The sequence below is a fragment of the Vulpes lagopus genome, chromosome 2 (assembly GCF_018345385.1).
Source record: "Vulpes lagopus strain Blue_001 chromosome 2, ASM1834538v1, whole genome shotgun sequence".
In the NCBI taxonomy this organism is placed as follows: Eukaryota; Metazoa; Chordata; class Mammalia; order Carnivora; family Canidae; genus Vulpes; species Vulpes lagopus.
In genome coordinates, this window is record NC_054825.1 from 151,049,457 (window position 1) to 151,066,455 (window position 16,999).

Consider the following 16,999-nt stretch of genomic DNA (forward strand, 5'->3'; position numbering starts at 1 on the left):
TCCTTTCCTCATTTCTTTTTTCTTTTCTCTCTTTCTCTTTCTTTCCCCCTCTAGTTTACACATCAACACAAAAATACATTTATAATAGCACAATTTCCTTCCAACTGAAGAAAGACCTATACCCCAAACTCAAACTCTCCTGGCTATTATTCACAGATAAACAAATGCACAAGGAGAAGTATAAAACTAATGAGGGGAAGAACCATCTCTCAGCCTGGCCTGAATTCCCGATGCTATGTTGGCTCTGGTGCCTTGGTATATTATATCAGGGCTATTCAATAATAATACTGTCCTAACCACACATTCTTTCTAACTGCTTACTCTCTTGGAACAAATCCATCCCCAGGTAATTCATAAGTCAGCTTTCCATCTGTGTATCAACATACTTAGTTTCCATTGGCTTTAGAACCTTAAGGACTATCATGCATCCTGTTTCTAGAAACTTAAGATATTCTTTATATTATCATAAAAGCCTTTCCTTTAACCTATGGTATGCTTGACTGCTATTACTCACATTCTATCAACAATTTCAGGCCTATACTAAAAATTTAAGATGGTCCCTAAAACCACTGCCCCAGCTTCTATCAGGTAAGAGTTGGGAGACATTCTGGAAAACATAGTTTTATACTAGTTCAGGAATATTAGTTGTATTAGCTAGTATTACAGAAGTCCATCATATTTTAGGGGTATAGTCTAGACTACTTGACACTCCTTAAATGAGTCATTGCAAAAAAATCTTGCCCATATTATTTCTCTAAGTTACCATGCATTCCTTTTTTTCATATAAAGATTTTATTTATTTATTCATGAGAGAGAGAGACGAGAGAGACAGAGAGAGACAGAGAGAGAGAGAGACACGCAGGCAGAGACACAGGCAGAGGGAGAAGCAGGCTTCATTCAGGGAGCCTGATGTGGGACTCGATCCCAGGTCTTCAGGATCACGCCCTGGGCTGGAGGCAGGCACCAAACCATTGAGCCACCCAGGCATCCCAAAAGAATATTCTTTTTGGTAGAATACAACACACACACACAATCTACATTTAGTTTTTACTATATTTCTAAGCATTATTAATATGATATTTTCCTTTATGTAGATTTTTAGAATGTGCTTCTTCATGTCAGGTTTCTTAGATCCATCCACGTTATAACTATATAATGGTCCATTGTTTCAAAATATCTTTAAGTTTGTTCATAAATAAATATGGAAGCTATTTCTAGATTTGTACTTTTAAAAGTCTTGATGCCACAGAAAGTCCGATTCATTTTGTCTGCTGAACACATTCAAGTCTTTCCGGAGAATAAACCTGGAATGGATCGCTGTCACAGGGAATATGTATGCTCACCTTTATGAGCACACTCAAACTTTTCCCAGTAATTGTGCCAATTTACACCACTGCCTGCCTTGTGGACATTTCTCTTACATTATCTCTTAATTACTCTTGGTACTAATGGAACGAGTCCAAAATCACCGTACTGTGGTATGAATTTGCATTCCTGAGATTGCCAAAAAATGTTACACATTTTTCATGTTTATTAGCCATTTTTACACCTTACTTTTCCTTTCTTTCTAATGAATTGATTTTTATATTTGCAATTCTTAGAAGTTCAATAATGTAAGCCTATTGAATGCCAAATTACATAGCAGGAGACGAGCCAGTAAGCAAAAACAATTAAAAAAAAAAAAAAACCTTCTCAGAAAGCATATGTTCCAGTAGAACCAGACAGACAATAAACAAAATATAATGCATACTTGATATATGGTATATTAGATAATGAGTGCTTTGGAGGAAAAAAAAGAAAGACATGGACTGCCTGAGTTTAACACTGTAATGGGTCTCTGTGGTGGAGAGACATGTGATCTGGATTCTTTATCTACTGAAGCAAACCCTCTGTGACAAATATTTGTAGCAAGTATCATCTCCCATTGTTTATCTTGTAACTGTCAAACTCTCTGAAACCATAAAATTTTTCGTGCTGTTTAACAAATGATAAAGAACAAACACCTTTGAAGTCACCATCTGCATCAAAGAGCACAGCAAACCTACATCAGGGAAGACCAACGTATTGTGTCTGGAGTACAACTTTTTTCATGCTCACACATCACATCACTCATATTTCATAGTGAAATTCATAGCAATACCTTCTTTACTTTTTTTTTAAAGTTTACAAATTGTGTATACATTCCATCGAATATGTAATTTAATTTTACAATCTGCTTTATAAAAATTGAATCATGTAGCTTGCCATAATCATTTTTGTTTTGTTCATTGGTTCAATATTGTGTGCAAGACTCCCCCATGATTTTGCTGTACTTTATAAGTTAGTGTATTATCTCTGATGTGTAACATGCCATAAAATAAACGTAATTTACTTCTGCACTCATCTGTTGATGGGTGTTTGGCTTGTTTACATTTACTCTGATACCCACCATTTTCAAAAGCAATCTCGCCAGTTTCTATTTCTATAACCAGTGGATGTGGATCTCAAATGCTGTCCACTCCCCGATAAGGTTAGAGTTCTTATTCTCTGCCAATTTCATGAATGTAGAGTGGCAACATGATACTTTTTTCATATTTCTCTCAAAATTAATCAGATTAAATACTTCTCATGTTTTCCAGGTAACTGGATTTTCTTTTTGGGGAAGATTTTGATTAAGCCTTTTGCCCAATTTTTCACTAAGCTACCTTTTTCCTCAGACTTACAGAAACACTTTATAGATTCTGGATACTAGTATTATATTGCTTACATGCACGGAAATAGATTCTGCTACTCTGTGACCTGCATCCTCAGTTTTTATATAATCTTTTAACACCCAGAAATGGTTAATTTTAATGTAGTCAAATTTATCATTTTTTCCTACCTGGCTAAGTGATTTCTGGTCTGTTTTTTTTTTTTTTTTTTTAATTTCTGGTCTTAAGTTTTCCCCCCACTCACAGTGATAAAGATCTTCTCCTATATTAGTTCCTAAAATATTTTGTTTCACCTTATACAATTCTACCCCAGATTGATTTCTGCTGTATACGTAAAGTAGGAGTATAAGAAGTCACATGTTTAAAATGTGTATATCGCTTGGCTATTATATTTCAGTAGTTTAATTATAGTTACATGAGTACAACTAATTGTATTGACAAGAGCTTCACTCAATACCAGGCAGAGAATGGGATCCCTGGGTGGCGCAGCGGTTTGGCGCCTGCCTTTGGCCCGGGGCGTGATCCTGGAGATCCGGGATCGAATCCCACGTCAGGCTCCTGGTGCATGGAGCCTGCTTCTCCCTCTGCCTGTGTCTCTGCCTCTCTCTCTCACTGTGTTCCTATCATAAATAAATAAAAATTAAAAAAAAAAAAATACCAGGCAGAGAAAGTCCCACAACATTGTTTTTCAAAGGCATTTTAAATCATTACTGGGACTTTGTTATTCCATATAAATCTTATTTTTATGATGTATTAATTTCCATATACATTTTAGAATCAGCTTTCCAAGTTTCACAAAAACAAGCAGAAACCAAAAGAGATCACTTGGTATTATACTGCATCTTTACATATACTAACAATATTAACACATATTAATATATCTTAATACATACATATATATCATAGATATATAATATAAAGATTTTAAAAATTGTTTACCCAATCTATGAACATGAAATCTCTCTAATTAAAGTCTATTAAATATCTCTTATAATTTTCAGTTCTATCTATCTTACATGTATGTTCACACTACTCTGTTGCTAGATATGTCTGCATAGTTATTTCTTAGGACTGTCTGAGAACTGCCTTTAGGCTAGTTATTATTTACATAATTATTGTTTTCCAACTCACTAATTTCTACTTTTATCTTCATTAAATTTTTTCTCTTCCTATTAACCTCCACTTTTACATACTTTTATGATATTTCTTAGTTTTTGTCTTTTTTTTTTTTTTTTTTTACTGTTCAATAATAACTCTATTACTTGTCAATTTTAAATGATATACACTTAGGCTCCCAGCTTCTAAAGATGAGAAAATGATCAAGATTGTATCCATCCTTTGTGTTAGATCTCTCCTTCCATATACTACTGGAGATGATACAGTCTTCCAAAACATCCACAAGCATAGGGGCTAAGAAAGTGTTGAAGTTATTTCATAGTAGACATCTCTAAGTGACCACTCTAGATCTAATTTACCCTGAATACTTTCTACTAGTACTTAGTAACTCACCTGTGGATCTCCTGGTTAGAAATTCTTTCTCTAATAAGAATGGCTCTTCTGTTTGCTACAACCTTAAGATCACTTCTGGTTTTGTATAGCAATACCCTGCAAATGGGATAGAACTTAAGACTTGGGCCTGTTGCATGGGCTTCTATGATTCTGAATGTGAAAGTATATTTTCAAGGATGGCACAACAAAGGTGCTGATTTGAAGCTTTCTTTGCAGAGTTGACAACAAAAGCATTTTTTCTGATGCTCAAAAAGTATTAATCTACTTGAGCTAAATCATAAGTATACATAGCACTGAACTCAATAAGAACTATACGCATTAGGCTTTAAAAAGGGTGTGTGTGGGATTTCCACTTCTTGCCATGATGAAGCAACAGCAGAAAACAGGCACGCAGGCCCAGGATCCCAGAAAAAAGAAAAAAATGGAGTTTCAGGTCACAGTACGATCCCAAAACAGAACCCAGAGGTCTTAGTAAGTTGAGGAGATGGAACCAGAAATTCAGAGGCTAATGACCATCTCTGGTGTGAAATACTGCAAACAGCTGATAGAGAACTAGCATGTGCAGCAGGGTCACCTTGAGTCTTCAGCTGAAGCAGGCAGAGAATATACCCAAAAACAATAACCAAAGGCTACAAAAAGAACCACCTGAAAAGAGTAGATCGAAAAACCTCTGAAATAAACAGAAAGGTGGCAAGTTTGTACAGAGAAGATCTCCTACTAAACAGGAGATTGGGTACTCTGGTCTTGGAAGTATGCGCTGCCTTAAAAGAGGTAAAAAGTATCCTAAAGTGTGTTCTGGATCCAATTTAAAACAAAACAAAAGTTGAAAGCAAGTCTTTTTTTTAAAATTTTTATTTATTTATGATAGTCACACACAGAGAGAGAGAGAGAAGCAGAGACACAGGGAGAGGGAGAAGCAGGCTCCATGCACCGGGAGCCTGACGAGGGATTCGATCCCGGGTCTCCAGGATCGCGCCCTGGGCCAAAGGCAGGTGCTAAACTGCTGCGCCACCCAGGGATCCCCTGAAAGCAAGTCTTGAACATAACAAAACAAAAGTTGAAAGCAAGTCTTGAATATATCAAACCAACATGCAAGGATTTACTGAATCCCAGAAAAACGTCCCCCAATTTAAAATACAATAAAAACTTGCACCCAAATATAGGAGTCAAATCCCGAAAAGGACAGGTGAATGAGGCACATAGTTGGATAAGATATTTCTTTCTCAATCATTAATAGTACATGGAGATGAATACATAATGATATAGATAGAGAAGACTTGTGGCAATATAGCTGCTTGAATTAATTCTCACCTATAGAACACTAGGTCTAAAACCAAAATACATCTTTTTATGTACACATGGAACAGAGACCAGGATTATATACTGGTTCTTAACAAAAGTCTTCGTAAATTAAAAAGGACTGACAACACAAGGTATGTTCTCTAAATAAGAACAGCTAAATTAAAAATCTATAACATGTTGACTGCTGGCTGGTGCAGCATGTAAGGAGCTCAGAAGTTGCCATTCCATCCTAACAAGCAGAAGGTAAATAAACTGAAAAATCAACAAACACTCTTAGACCTATCTCAGCAATCAGGTCATAGGGCAAACGAGTATGCCAAAACTTGGAGAGATTTTTTTTTTTTTAAAGTTACAACTACATGCTGTCTACAGGAAACTCACTTCCGCTCTAAGGACACAGACTGAGAGTGAAGGGATGCAAAAAAGATGCTCCATGTAAATAGAATTAAAAAGAAAATAAGAATAGCTGTACTTAAAACAAACAAAACAGACTTTAAAACAAAGACTAACAAGAAACAAGGAAAAAAAAGAAACAAAGAAGGTAATTATATAATAAGGGATCAATCCAACAAGAGGATATAACATTTGTAAGCATTTATGAGCAACACAGGGGTACCTAATAATATACAGAAATTAATAGATCCGACGGTGAAAACAGGAATACAGTAATCATTTGGGACTGCAATATACCACCTACAACAATGGACAAATCATCCAGGAAGAAAATCAATAAGGAAACATAAGACAAACTACATGTTATACCAAATGGACTTAATAGACATTTATAAAACATTCCACCTAAAAGCAGCAAAATACATATTCTTCTCAGGTGCACTTGGAAACATTCTCCAGGATACATCATATGTCAGGCCACAAAACAAATCTTAATAAATTTAAGAAGACTGAAATCACATTAAGAATATTCTCTGACCACACAGTATAAAACTAGAAATAAACTGCAATTACTCTAGACAATGCACAAATATGTGGGTATTAAATGACATGCTACTAACCAATGGGGCAAAGAAGAAATAATATAAGAAATCAAAAAAATATCTTGAGACAAATGAAAATGGAAATACAACATGCTAAAACTTACGAGACATGGCAAAGTAGTTTAAAGAGAGGAATTCATGATGATAAATGCCTACATTAATGAACAGAAAGATTTCATATAAGCAATTTCACTTTACCCTTTAAGGTAATTAAAAAAAAAAACAGAATGGAAATAAATGAAATAGAAACTAAAAAGACAACAGAAAAGACCAACAAAACTAAGACCTGGTCTTTACAAAGACAAATAAAATAGACAAATCTGCAGCTAGACTCATCAGGATACTGAGAGAGAGGATGCAAATAAATAAATTTAGAAATGAAAGAGAGGGGCACCTAGATGGCTCAGCTGGTTAAGTGCTGACTCTTGTTTTTGGCTTAGGTCATGATCTCAGGGTCCTCAGATGCTCAATGGGGAGTCTGCTTGGGGATTATCTCTCTTCCTCCTCTTCTGCCCCTGCCCTCACTTGAACTGTCTCTAAAATAAATCTTTTAAAAAATGAAAGAGGAGACATTAGAACTGATACTGCAAAATAATACAAAGGTTCACAAAATACTACTATGAACAACTATAATACCAACAAACTGGACAATCTAGAAAATCTCAACAGACTGATTACTAGCAAGAAGACTGAATTGGTAATTAAAACCTCCCAATAAGCAAAAATCCAGGGCCAGATGGCTTCACTGGTGAATTCTACTAATCATTTAAAGAATACCAAACCTTCTCAAACTCTTCTAAAAAATACAAGAGGAGGGAATACTCTGAAACCGATCTTACAAAGCCAGCATTCCTGATACCAAGACTGGACAAGGACACTGTAAGAAAAATACAGGTCAGTATCCCTGATGAACACAGACACAAAATTCTGAACAAAACTGGCAAACCTAACTCAGTAATTCATTAAAAGGATCACATACCATGATCAGTGGAACTTATTTCAGGGATGGAAAGATGGTTCAACACCCACAAATCAATCCATATGATATACCACAGTAGCAAAATGAATAAAAATCATATGATCATTTCAATAAATGCTGAAAAAAACATCTGACAAAAATCCAATACCTATTCATGATAAAAACTCTCAACAAAGTGGGTAGAGAGGGAATATACCTCAACATAATAAAGGCTATATATGATAAACCTATATATAACATCTTACTCAATGAGGAAAGTTGAATACTTTTCCTCTGAGATCAGGAACAAGATGTCCCCTCTTGCCACTTTTCTTCAACATAGTACTGGAAGTTCTGTCCAGAGCAATTGGGTAAGAAAAAGAAAAGAAAAAAAAAAAAAAAAAAAAAAAAGGAATCCAAATGGTAAAGGAAAAAGTAAAACTGTTTCTATTTACAGGTGATATAATTTTAGATGTTCTAAAGACTCCACTAAAACTGCCAAAACTAATAAATTCAGTGAAGTTGCAGTGTGTAAAATCAATATTCAGAAATCAATGGTTTCTATATACCACAAAAGGAAAAGGAAAGAGAAATTAATACAATCCCATTTATAATTTCCTCAAAAAGAATAAAAATCTAGGAATAATTGTAACCAAGGAGGTAAAAGATCTATACAATAAAAATTATAAGACATTGATGAAAGTAAATGAAAAAGATGTAAGTAGAAGGATATTCCATGGTCATGGATTGGGAAAATTATTATTATTAAAAAAGATTCTAGGGGCACCTGGGTGGCTCAGTTGGGTAAGTATCTGCTTTTAGCTCAGGTCATGATCTCTGGGTCCTGGGATCAAGCCCCACATCGGGCTCCCTGCTCAGCAGGGAGTCTGCTTCTCCCTCTGCTGCTCTCCCAGCTTGTGCTCACTCTCTCTCAAATAAAAAAACAAAATCTTTTTTAAAAATCCTAAATTTTGTACAGAACCACAAAAGATCCAAAATAGTGCAAATAGTCTTGTAAAAGAACAAAGCTGGACACACCACACTCCCTAATTTCAAATGATATTATAAAGCTACAGTAATCAAAACAGTATGGTACTGGCATAAAAATAGGCACACTGACCAAGGGAACAGAACAGAGAGCCCCAAAAATAAATGAACAAATATGGCCAATTAGTTTATGACAAAGAGACAAGACTATACAATGAGAAAGGACGGTCATTTCAATTGAAGGGAAATCTGGACAGCTGCATGTAAAATATCAGACTGGACCACTATATTACACCATACACAAAAAGCAAATCAAAATGTAAGAATGTAAGACCTGAAGCCATAAAACTCCTAGAAGAAAACCCTGAGTTAAGGTTCTTGACACTGGTCTTGGTGATGATTTCTGGATTTATACCAATGGCAAGAATAAACAAGGGGGCCTACATCGAACTAAAAAGCTTCTGTGCCACAAAGAATCCATCACCAGAAGGAAAAGGCAATCTTCTAAATGGGAGAAAATATTTGCAAATAAAAAACTCATATGGGATTAATAATCAAAACTCTTCATATAAGAACTCACAGAACTCAGTAGCAAAAAAATCCCCAATCTGATAAAAACAAAAAATGGGCAGAGAAACTGAACATTTTTCCAAAGAAGACATCTAAATGGCCTGCAGGCATATGAAAAGATGCTCCATATCACTCATAATCAGGTAAATGCAAATCAAAACCACAACGAGATTATCACCACACCTGTTAGAATGGCTATCATATAAAAGACAAGAAAAAAGTCTTGGTGAGGATGTAGAGAAAAGTGAACCTTTGTCACTGTGGTTGGAAAAGTAAACTGGTGCAGCCACTATGGAAAGCAATAAGAAGGCTACCCAAAAAATTAACAACAGAATTACCATATGCTCCAGCAATTATACCCCTGAATATATATCTTAAGGAAGTGAAATAACTATTTCAAGAAAGTACCAGCACCCCTTATTCACTGGAGCATTATTTATAATAGCCAGGCATGGAAATAACCTAGGCATCCATCAATGGATGAATGGATAAAAAAAAAAATGGGGGATATACATATGTGTATATACATATGCCCACATTACATATATAAAATATAACATATCACATATATATATATCACATACATAAATATATATTATTCAGCAATAAAAAAGAAACAAACCATCCATTCACAATATGGATGGCCACTAAGGGCCTTGTAGTAAGTAAAATAAGTCAGATATAGAAAGACAAACACTGTATTATCTCACATGTAGAATTTTAAAAAGCCAAACTCATATATATAGAGAATAGATTCGTGGTTGCCAGACGGTAGAAGCAACCACGAAGGTTGAGGGGGTAGTGGTAGAGGGTAATGGTAGAGGGTAGTGGTAACTGGGGTGACTGCACGAAGGTGGCAAAAGGTACAAACTTCCAGGTACAAGATAAATAAGTTCTGGGCATTAGATATAATATAATAAATATAATGTACATTATGATGAGTATAGTTAATACCGCATGTATATTTGAAAGCTGCTAAGAGAATGAATTCTAAAAGTTCTCATCAGGAAAAAAATTCTATGTGAAGTGATGTATGTTAACTAAACTTACTGTGACAACCAATTTACAATATATACATATATCAAATCATTTTGGTGCACAACATAAACTATTGCAATATCATATGTCAATTATATCTCAGTAAGACTCGGAGTAAAAAGTGGAAAACATCTGAATAGGACTCAAAACCCAGAATTCATGAAAGAAAAGGTTGCTAATGTTGATGACATAAAAACTAAATTTCTTTATGGCAAAAGATAGAATTATAAACTTGGCCCAAATAGAGCATATTAGAGAAAAATTTGCAATCTACATTGCAGACAAAGGTGAATCTCAAAATACAAGATCAAAACACAAAATAGAATCAGGATAAAGATCATACAATTTTTTTTAAAAAGGGAGTGAAAATGGACTCATAATAAAACAACAGTTATCAAACTAAACTGAGATATGACACAAAACAGGTTTTTACCCCATTGTCAAAATTCCTATGTTTGGCAGCATGCTATTTGCAAGGCTACAGGGAAAGTGGTACATTCCTACTGTTGGTTCCACCTTCAAAATATATCCAGATTCTGGCCACCTCAAGATATCCTCAGTGCTAATTTAGTACCATGGATTCTTTCTTGAATCACTTGAATAGCTTCCTAAACTGTCTCTGCTTCAACCAGTGCCCCACTAAAGTCACTTCTTACAGGAGCCAGTGATTCTTCTAAAATGCAAAACAGATCATGTCCTTTCATAGCTCCTAACCCACATTATCACTAGATAAATGAAAAACTATGGTGTATGCAGGGATTGGAAAGCTCAGTATGCTCCAATATCAACTGTTAGCTCTCCTCATGTAGATCTCATACAATAACAGGCAAAAATCCCAGGAAGCTTTTATGAAATAGACAGATTATAAATTATTTGTTTTTGTTTTTTTGTTTGTTTGTTTGTTTTTCTTTGACAGAGAGAGCCCAAGCAGGGGAAACAGCAGACAGAAAGAGAGGTAGAGGGAAAAGCAGGCTCCCTGCTTCATAGGGAGCCCAACATAGGGCTGAATCCCAGGACCTTGGGATCATGACCTGAGCCGAAGGCAGACACCTACTGAGCCACCCAGGTGCCCCATAGACCACGATTCTAAATGGAGAGGTATAGGACCTAGAAGATACAAAATAATTCTGAAAAGAAAAAAGTTCAAGAACTCACATTACATGATTTCATGACATGTAGTTAATCAATGATAATCTAGACAGTGTTGTAAAGGCAAAATGAGAGACACAAAACAACATAACAAAGTCCAGAAATAGATGGACAATACACAGTCAAATGACTTTCAACAGATGCCAAGGCAATTCAACGGAGATAAAGTGCCTTCTTAACCAATGGTACTGGAAGTAATAAAGCTTCATAAGACGGGGAAAAAAAAAAACCTTTCCTTAACAGCCACAACTTGTACCATAAAAATTAAACTCAAACTGATCATAAATGTAAATGTAAAATCCAATCACTATAAACTTTTAACAGATACCACAGGAATGTATCTCTGACCCTGATTAGGCAAGGATTTCTTAAATGGGACCAAAAACAAAACAACAAAAACAACACCCATAAAGGCTGATATTTTGATAAATTTTGATAAATTTTAAATTGGTCAATTAAAAATGTCTGTTCTTAGAAGGCAGCATTAAGCAAATTAAAAGATAAGCCACTGGATTAGAATACATTCATAAAACATTCCCAATGAATAACCTGTATCCATAACATCTAAACAACTCTCAAAATTTAGGAATAGGAAAAATTCAATGAGAAAAAAAACTGCGAAAGATTTGAGAAAAGATTTGACATTTCAATGCAGAGGAGGTACAGATAGCAAATAAATGAAATGATGCTCAACATCATTAGACATCAGATTAAGTTGAAAATAAAATACCTGTACATACTTAGCAGAGTGGCTTAAATTGAAGGAAAAAAAAAAGCCCAAACCAAAAACAAAACAAAACAAAAAAAACACAACACAACACTACTTCATCCCAAACACTGGCAAGGATTCAGAGCATCTGGAAATCTCAATGGCAGGGCCACCTCAAGAAACAGTATGGCAGTGTCTTATGATGTTAAACCTGCATTCATTACAAGACCCAGCCTCCCACACACTCTTAATCATATTCTCAAGAGAAATAAAGATATGTGTCCATGCAAAAAAGACTGAATAATGAACACTTACAGTGGCTTTACTCACAAAGCCAAAAGCTGGGAACAACACAAATGTCCATCAACTGGTAAATGGATTAACACATCATGATAGATCCACTCATTGGAAAATGGGACAAACTTCTGAAAGATGCAACAGCATGTGTGGGTCTCAACGTATTATGTGGATGAAAAGTGTGATGGCCTTCAGTGCCCCCACGTGATCTGTCTGTCCTCTTTTACCCATTCAGCTATGCTGCAGCCATCCTGGCGGGCTTGCTGTTCACGCTGTTTGTAGGCCTCTGGTTTCTGCTGCCTCAGGGTACTCACACTCTCAGCTTCCTTGGCTTTAAGTGTTCTTCTGTAAATACCTGCTAGTCTTCCTTCCTCACATTTGTCAAATGTTTCTTCCAGTATCTTTTCAGGGAAGCTTATCTGATCAATTTATTTAAATTTAAATTTGGTCCTCACAACATGCTCCTTGTTTTATTTCTTCTACAGCAATTATCCAATAATAAAGTCTCTTATGTTTATGATCACCCATCACCTGAATGTAAGTTACACAAGGGCCTAAATCATTGTCAGCTGTTTATGCAGTTAACTACCACACTGTATGCAGCACATTAGATGCTCAATATACCAATTATGAATAAGCACTTCACATGCAGGAATACAAATATAACAATGACTATGGAGGACAATTACACAATATTTAATAAAATGAAACTGCATTTAACCTCTGACCATTTTAGCCTATCCTTTCACCCATACAAACATATATAATTATGAACCTGAATGTCTTTCAATAGAAGGCCCATTAAATAATTAGTATCTTTACATAATAGAAGCCTATGAGCTATATTTTTAAAAATGAGGATGCTTAAGTACCAATATGGAAGAATGTCCAAATTATATTTAAGAAAAAACAAACTTTAAAGCAAGAATATGTGAATGCTATAACTGTTAAGCATGGGAAGGAAATTAAAATACATTCATATTTAATTGTGTCATTGTAAATAAACAATGGAATGGTAGGATAAACTTCCAATGACAATTGTAGAGGACACCATGTAGGTAGGAACAGGGATGCTAGCAGGAGTAGGGCTTCTCAGTACGTATCTTGGAGCCAAATGAATACATTACTTGTCCAAAATTTTAAAAAAAAAAATGACAGCTGGGTATGCTTCTGCGTACTTTTGCAGAAAGACCAAAAAATTGGGTACATGTTTCCTTAACTCATGGGATTTCGAATACAATGTCAGCATAAAATCTGAGTCCACCTGAGACCCTGAAATTCTAGTTTCACATTTGGACCAACTAGAACATAACTGTTGCATGCTGATAACTAAAACAACATCTTAGCAAGCTGTAATAGGAGGTACTCTACTTATACCAATAAAGGATGGCTACTTGCATCCTAATGTTAAAAGTCAGAATTAATGGTAAACAGTGTAAAACAGTGTAAAAAAGTAAAGCTTAACTTGATCTGAATTTAATTCTACTTTTCTGAATGTATGGACTCTTTATAAACCTCTTAAATCCATCCTAGTACAATATGAGAAATGAATAAAATACTCACCCAAGATGTGTTCATTTTCTGCACCTCTTGGGAGACTGCAAGGTTCAGCGGGGTGGACAGAAAAGGAGGGAGTCGAGATCAAGTGCCCTACCTCCCAGCTCTTAAATTCACCTGCACAAAATCTCAGCATCCCTGATGGGCAACAGGCTCCCTACAGGATTGGGAATATGGACCCTTGAAAACACGTGGAATGACCATGCAGAGCCAACAAAAACTGTCCACATGGAGTCCCTGAAGTGATTATGGGGATATATACCTGCAGGTTTCTACACTTTTTCTTTCAACTTAAAAAAAAAAAATAGAAAAAGCAAAAGATTCAAGTATACGAAAGGACAACCACTTGCTCTTTCATTAATTTTAACACAGAAAACAACAACAAACCTCTGGCTCCACCTTTATCCACTGTCCAGTATCATTTTACCTCCTGCGTTAGCGGACCCGGAGGGCAAAGTAAAAGGGACGGGACGGTGGACACCCTGCTGGCCCTCTCAGACTCTCTAACATCCCACCAATATGAGACTTAGGTTTCCCACAGGAGCAATACCTGTGCTGCTACTTGGACCCCGCGCCAGCCTGAAGCCTGCCCAGGTGAGCTCTTAGCTAACTCGGAGACGCGGCAGGAATCACACATCATCATCCTCATTTCCAGAAGGGCGACCTGACTCTCTCCCCGGTTACAGGTGGCCGACTTGGAACTTACCTGGTCTTTGCGGCTCCCCCCGCAGACTCTCCCGTCAACGTTAGGAACGCGCCTCGCCCTCCCGCTGCGGGGAGCGGGGCGGGGCGGTTCACCGGGCGAGCTGCAGGCAGCCCCGCGGGCACCGAGCACCCGCTCCTGACGGGGCTCACCCCACCTGCCCACGGTGACCGCGGGGCCCGGCGCGCGCCCCGGGCTCGGAAACTCCCACCTGCCGCGCCCCGCACGCGCTGAGCCCCGCCCCCAGCGCTCTGGCCCCAGGTGTGCGCAGCGTCTGGCGCGCCCAACCCCGAAAGTTCTGGGACCTCCCCCGGGCGAGGACGGAGCTGCGAGAGCGGGAGGCGGGGCTGGGCAGGTACAGGCAGGCGCAGAGGAAAGGCCGAGGACCCGTTCCCAGAGTGCCGCGCGGTGATCCCTGGGGATTGGACTACATTTCCCATAGTCCTCTCCGCTCGCCTCCTGAGCGGACTGAGCGATCCTTTCGGCTTTATTAGAGTTTTGGGAAATATTGTGGGTGAGCATCATTCTCCCCACGTTCTTTTAGAGCCGCCAGATATTCTACATTCAATGTGACCCTTGCAATCCAATGCCGTGCTTGCCCCTGGATCAGATCCCGACTGAAAAAACAGCAGCAACCACCGACTATAGAGACAATTTGGGAAATTCGAATATGGGCTGGGAATTAGGAATATTAAGGAACACAGTTAGTCTTGTTTGGTATGAAACTAATATGGGAATTACAGAGGAAATATAGTAATTTATTTAAAGGCACGGCTAGATAAGTACTTAGGATTGAAATTATACATTTGTAAATTGACTTTAAAAAATAGCATATATGGCAAATAACTTTTAAAATGGAAGGATGGATGCTTATTTTGCGGTATTCTAATTTTCTGTGCGGAAAGTAGTGCAAAGTAGCAAACAAAATTTTAAATGAGATCTTCTTCACCTGTGTGCCTATGGAGTTCAAGTGGCCAAGAGAAGTCAAAGGACATAAAAATATCTCTTATGATTAAGGATGTGAGATGTATATGTTATTAGAAAATGGAAGACAGAAATCCAATAAAAGACTAACTATCTTTTGACCAAAGGAAAGAAAAAAAGGAGGGGAAATGCAAGCACACTTTTCAGAAGTAATTAATGCATAAAAAATGACATAAGCAAATGTTCAGGGAGATGCAAATCATGCAACTTTAATAAAAGACTTTGCAGGATACATGTACAGACATAGAACAAGAGAACTTGAGAACTTCATGTGGGAGAAATGGTGTTGCAAAGCAATGGAGAAGAGTGGAATATTCAATTAACCCTCTTAGAACTTGGCATTAGGCACCTGGAATAAAAACAAAGCTGCATCTATAGCTCAGAAATTACTAATCACTCTTACAGGGAATCAAAATATGAACATTTGAAAGAAAATTTCAAAATTCTTTATGGACATGTCATATATATGTATGTATATGTTTATATATGTACACATGTACACATACACACACATATAAAACACCATCTCCTAAAATATTCATCCTCCAGCCTGTCTTAACACCCACATCTTAATGCTCAGCAGCCAGAGGACCCACCAAACCCTTGTTTTTGGCCATGAAGTGGTATTAAGTTTTACATAGTTAGATATATCAGTGTTATTTTTTGACCTTTGGGACTTGTGCCATGTTTTGAAAGACTGTCCCAACTTTAATTTCTTTTCATGTAATTCATATATTCTATACCTAAACTTTGAATATATTTATTTTGAAGTAAAGATTGAGAGATACATGTTTATTCCCCAAATTAATTATGATCCCAAGTGTGACATAATAACTCAATATTTCAGGATGCCTGGGTGGCTCAGCGGTTAAGCATCTGCCTTCGGCTCAGGGCGTGATCCCAGAGTCCTGGGATTGAGTCCCACGTCAGGCTTCTTGCATGGAGCCTGCTTCTCCCTCTGCTTATGTCTCTGCCTCTCTCTCTGTGTGTCTCTCATGAATAAATAAATTCTTTTAAAAAATAACTCAATATTTCCCTATAAATGTGAGCTATATTACTTTTTACATTTGTATTTATATATATATATTTAAAATCTGTTATAACTCATTTACAGATCTTTTTATGGATTTTATGGTCTATTCCCTTGGTGTATCATTTTACCATATATCACACTATTTGAATTATTGTAGCTTTATTATGACCTTTAATTTTTAAAGATTTTTATTTATTTATTTGAGAGAGAGAGAGAGAGAGAGCAAGAGTGAGTGAGAGAGCACAAGCAGGGGGCAGAGGGAGAAGCAGGTTCCTTGCTGGGCAGAGACTTGGATGAGGGACTCAATCCCAGGACTCTGGGATCATGACCTGAGTTGAAGGCAGACGCTTAATCAACTGAGCCACCCAGGCGTGCCTTATTATGACTTTTATTATTAAGTAAAGCTAGTCCTTTCTCATGACTAGTAATTTTTCCAAATTTTCCTAACTGTTCTCATGTGCTATTCATTTAAATAAACTTTAACATAATTTTTTAGGGTCCAACCTCTAAAGAAACTT

General features: G+C 36.8%; 1 protein-coding gene across 1 annotated transcript in view; it reads right to left on the reverse strand.

The window, feature by feature from the left end:
- The window catches only part of LOC121478433, a 94,356-nt gene extending 79,452 nt beyond the window's left edge, over nucleotides 1-14,904 (reverse strand). Inside the window, exon 1 of the mRNA XM_041733530.1 lies at nucleotides 14,468-14,904. Within this exon, the coding sequence (XP_041589464.1) occupies nucleotides 14,468-14,904 (437 nt within the window). The remainder of the gene's footprint in view (nucleotides 1-14,467) is intronic.
- Nucleotides 14,905-16,999: the final 2,095 nt, after the last annotated feature.